Genomic DNA, 4,880 nt, shown 5'->3' with positions numbered 1-4,880 from the left:
TTCTCAAGAGCTCAAGAATACCACAAAGAATTCTTAAGGGTCGATTTAGGGTTTTAGGAGGTTTGGGGGCTGGTAAAGAGGCCAGCCCTAAAGACTTAAGGTGCTTAAATAGGGTACAACACACTTAAATTAGGGTTCCTTGAAATGCGTACGAGGTCGAGGCTTCGCGATCACTATGCTGACTACGCTCAGCGTACGCCAGTGTACGCCTCGCGTAATGGTCCTCACACAAGTACGCCCTGCGTACTCCCCATGTACGCCCCGCGTACTAGGGTTTTCCCCAACCCCTAAATTCTTCCGAATGCCATAACTTCTTCATTATAAATCCGATTTCAACGATCCTTATATCCATGAGAAGGAAACAAGAAGCTCTACGCTTTTATCATCTCATAATTGCCTTAAAATTTCCCAAACAAAAATCCAATTTCCATAAAAGTCTGAGTTCACACTTTACCAAAATACTCATTGGCTCCAAAACACAAACCGAACCCCGGATCATCTAAATTTACATCACCCACTTCCAAATAGAAAACGATTTGAAACATGACGTTACAACGGGTCCTAATCTAGTTTATTAATATACCTAAGCTTTGGTAATGCATTTTTAACTTTTAAGTGGTTATATTGTTTCGTTATTAATACATTTTTTAGAACATGTGATTCTTTAAATTGTTTTATAAAACTTATAATTAGTATTAATATGGTAATTTATGGGACAGTTAAAAGAACGTTATAAGTTAATTATGCACTACATGTATTCCAAAGATTTGTGATATTTAATATAGTGCTTTAAATTCTATACATCTCTCTCTCTTTTATCACGGCAAACTCCCTATTTTTGTTTATAAATAAGAGATTTTTTTTAATATTTGTCAATAAATATTATCATAGTTAAATGTGAAATGCATTTATTATTATAGAGATTTTTAAAGTTTTTTACATTTAATTATAGTAATAGTCATTATAATTAATAAATATAGTAATAGTCATTATAATTAATGCCTTTTACATTAATATATAGTAATATTTGTCATTATTATTGTTTGTTAAGGCACATGTTAGAGAATCCCTATAAATAAACACATAAAAATAGAAACATTGAACCTCTCAAATTCATTAATGATGTCGGGATTATTTCTTCAAAGGGAGAAACATTAATATAGTGTTCATTCTTTAGTTTGATCCAACAAAAAGAGCTACTCGGAACATTAATGGCCTTCCTCAGTAAAATATCTCACAAAAGAAGTTCCTCAACGATTGAGTTTGCTTACCAAAATACCCCACGGCTCTTAAGCCATAACAATTTTCAAGCACCTAGCATCCGTGTTCCTAGAAAAAACTGGAGCATTAATACCTCAGATCAGCTCAAACAGTGTTCTAACCCTTCAAAAACAAATCAGTACTTTTGCAACCACATGAACAGTATTATTGCTGAGGTAAATCGTAATTCTTATTATGATTTCAGTTTTGACAATGTATATATATATAGATTTATCAGTCTTCTTAAAACTGTATATGCAGCTGGAAGATAATGATGTTAAACATGCAGAATTGGTGAAGCGTGTTCGTAAATTAATTGGCAAAGTTAGTGATGAGGGTTTTGAAGATTTGATGATGATCGATGCTCTCCAGCGTCTAGCAATAGATTATCACTTCGAAGATGAGATCAACTTAATATTGGAAAGGCGTAACATGCAATATACTAACACAGACTTTTTTCAGCATCAAAATCTCTATGAGATCTCCCTCTGTTTTCGAATTTTAAGACAGAAAGGCTTTTTTGTGTTGCCAGGCAGGGTATTCAATTTCTACTTCATTGTTTTCTTTATTTTAATTTCGTTCTCATGAAATTATCTTGAATGTCAGATTATTTTATGAAATTCAAGGGAAACTGCAAAGAGTTTGACAGAAAATTGAATAACGACATCAGAGGTTTAATGGCGTTATATGAAGCTTCTCAGTTACGAATAGAAGGCGAAATCATACTTGATGAAGCTGAAAAGTTTAGCTACCAGATTTTGCAGGAAGCGATGCAATTTCTTGATGAAGAACAAGCTACAATGGTCAGTCGTACACTTGAGAATCCTTACCACAAAACGTTGCCGTTTTGCAATTTGAAGAACTCTTTAAAGGATTATAACGGCACAGTTTTGCATGAGTTAGCAGAACTAGAGTTCAATATAGTGCAGTATATACACCAAAGGGAAATAAATCATATCTTAAGGTAAAAATCATTAAAAACACCGAAAAAACTCTCTCTCTCTCTCTCTCTCTCTCTCTCTCTCTCTCTCTCTCTCTCTCTCTCTCTCTCTCTCTCTCTCTCTCTCTCTCTCTCTCTCTCTCTCTCTCTCATGTATACCAAATTATCAACGTATGTAGGTGGTCGAAGGACCTGGGTTTGGCCAAAGAGTTATTTCTTGCTAGGGACCAACCTTTAAAGTGCTATCTTTGGGCCATGGGTGCCTTAACAAATCCCAACCTCTCGACACACAGGATCGATCTCACAAAAATAATTTTACTCATTTATATGGTAGATGACATTTTTGATGTCTATGGAACTATCAACGAACTAACTATATTCACCGAAGCCATAAACAGGTAAACGAAACGATCTTAGTTCCACTCACTATTTAGTAATTAATATGATCATTTAATGTTTTCAGATGGGATATCAAGGCAATTGACAAGCTTCCAGACTACATGAAGTCGTCCTTCAAGGCTATTTATAACATTACAAATGAAATCGCCAACAATGTTTACGAGCAACATGGGATTAACCCCATACGCTCCTTGTGGAAAGCGGTATATGTCCTAATTATTTATCTTTGTTACTTTTTTTTTATATTATTAATGTAAAAGCATGAAAGATAAAACAACAAAAATGACATCGCAGTGGGCAACACTTTGCAATGCATTTCTAGTGGAAGCAAAATGGTTTGCTTCTGGGCAAATTCCAAATGCCGATGAGTACTTGAAAATTGGAATGGTTACTTCAGGTGTGGGAGTTTTGTTTGTCCATATGTTTTTCCTGCTTGGAAATGGTACAAATGAGGGACATTATGACCTTTTCAATGATAACCATGGGATAATATCATCAGTTTCAAAGATTCTGCGTCTGTGGGATGATTTAGGAAGTGCACGAGTAAGAAAACTCTTCAATCCTCACATTCATTATGTACAGAACATACTATAATAATGATAAACTAAAATTCTTTGAAAGATATCTTAATGTGCATAACTGATTTGTACACCATATGATTAAATGAGTCGTATCTATGTTACTATCGTCAACAGGATGAAAATCAAGATGGCCATGATGGATCATACATCACGTGTTTTCTAAACGAGCACCAAGGTTGCTCGAGCAAGGTTGCACGTCAGCATGTTGTTAACTTGATTTCAGATGCATGGAAGTGTCTAAATAAAGAGTGCCTCGCTCCTAATCCCTTTTCAGCAACTTTTATGAAGGCCACCAATAACATTGCAAGGATGGTGCCTCTTATGTATAGTTATGATAATAATAGTTCACTTCCTCTACTTGATAATTATGTCAAGGCTATGCTACTAGAGAATAGTTGATTTTTAGATACGATATGAGTCTTAGTATATGTAAAAATACGTAGTAAGATACAATCAAAACAAACTACTATAGTACAAACATGATATGAGTTTTAGTAGATGTAAAAATACATAGTAAGATATAATCAAAACAAGCTATTACAGTACAAGCATAGATACCTCGAATATACAAATAACTTAACAACAGATTTTCTATTCTCTCTTTTTCTATTTAAAAATTTCAATATTTATGTTCGTTTTCATTATAGGATATCAAGATGATTAGAAATCCTTTATTTTTTTTTTTTTTTAACTCAATTGGTTTTTTGATTTTGGAAATTTTTATCAATATATTGTTTCTTATACACACACATCTCCATTATGAAATGGAGAATGATAATATCTAGGATTCATTAGAAAATTAAAAATACATTTCTAGGAAAAAGCCTTCTTGTATTGGGCATTAATATTTTTTATTGTCTAATTAGATCGGGTAATTATTCACGTTAAGAACGGAAGCTCGTTGTTTTTTTTTTCCATACGATCAAAATGAAATTATTAAAGTCGTAGGTACTATCTATTTATTAATTCGACCCAACTTGAAATTGACTTCGTTTTGCTCTCGTTCACTAATTTAAAAAAGGTTTTATATCGAGCCAAAATAAATTATTCTTATGACTCTTAATTGATATGACATGCTATTTTTCCATCAATTCTCTTTCATGTTCAGTTGTGGTCTTCCAAAATTTACCGATGGTATGGATGAATCCCTCTCTTCATCTGATGTTTAAAAGATCCTAGCCACATTTAAAAGCGGAGTACACTATCGTTGACTTAGCAACCCAAATAGAAAATAGGTATGTATATACAATCATAATAAAACAAAGTGATGAAATAAAAAAATTGAAGTACTAAATAAAAATATAAAAAAAAAATTATAATCAATTTGGAACCTAAGAATGAAGAAATTGAAAATATGCTAGACCCCCCACCCCCCCTCTCCCTCTTGTATATTATCCACCTTTTTCAATTAAAAAATTTAGGTCTCAAAGCTAATACAAGGAACCCATCGTCTCAATCAAATAAGGTAAAAATGAGACGAAAATAAATGAGATGCTTATCATGATGAATACGTCATGTATCTTATCATAATGGGATGATGACTTAAAAGGGTAATATATTTTTCGATTTGTACATATTTGGTCAATGAGTTTTTTTTTTTTTTCATATTTATCTTTTCAACTTGTTGAACTGTAAACATCCGGTCCATATGACCGACTACTCCAGCCGGTAAAAATGACTTAATAGAGTAATATATTTCT

The 4,880-nt window shown here is 33.0% G+C and overlaps 1 protein-coding gene across 2 annotated transcripts; it reads left to right on the top strand.

Annotated features, from left to right (window-relative positions):
• The first annotated feature begins 1,114 nt into the window (after positions 1–1,114).
• Positions 1,115–3,724, top strand: LOC145109290 ((3S,6E)-nerolidol synthase 1, chloroplastic-like). Of its 2 annotated transcripts, none has more exons than XM_079046443.1 (7): positions 1,115–1,436; positions 1,522–1,792; positions 1,867–2,224; positions 2,380–2,598; positions 2,664–2,802; positions 2,894–3,142; positions 3,295–3,724. In XM_079046443.1, the coding sequence occupies exons 1-7, from the start codon at positions 1,212–1,214 to the stop codon at positions 3,577–3,579; spliced, it is 1,746 nt and encodes a 581-aa protein (XP_078902569.1). In that variant the 5' UTR covers positions 1,115–1,211; the 3' UTR covers positions 3,580–3,724. The 2 variants fall into 2 exon arrangements, with proteins under 2 accessions (XP_078902569.1, XP_078902570.1); XM_079046444.1 differs by having other exon boundaries at positions 1,336–1,436; positions 1,550–1,792.
• The last annotated feature ends 1,156 nt before the right edge of the window (positions 3,725–4,880 follow it).

This window comes from Lactuca virosa, chromosome 4 (genome assembly GCF_052849685.1).
Source record: "Lactuca virosa cultivar CGN04683 chromosome 4, Lactuca_virosa_CGN04683_v6, whole genome shotgun sequence".
Classification (NCBI taxonomy): domain Eukaryota; kingdom Viridiplantae; phylum Streptophyta; class Magnoliopsida; order Asterales; family Asteraceae; genus Lactuca; species Lactuca virosa.
The sequence above is the reverse complement of the archived record's forward strand: the minus strand, read 5'-3'. Positions and strand labels throughout refer to the sequence as shown.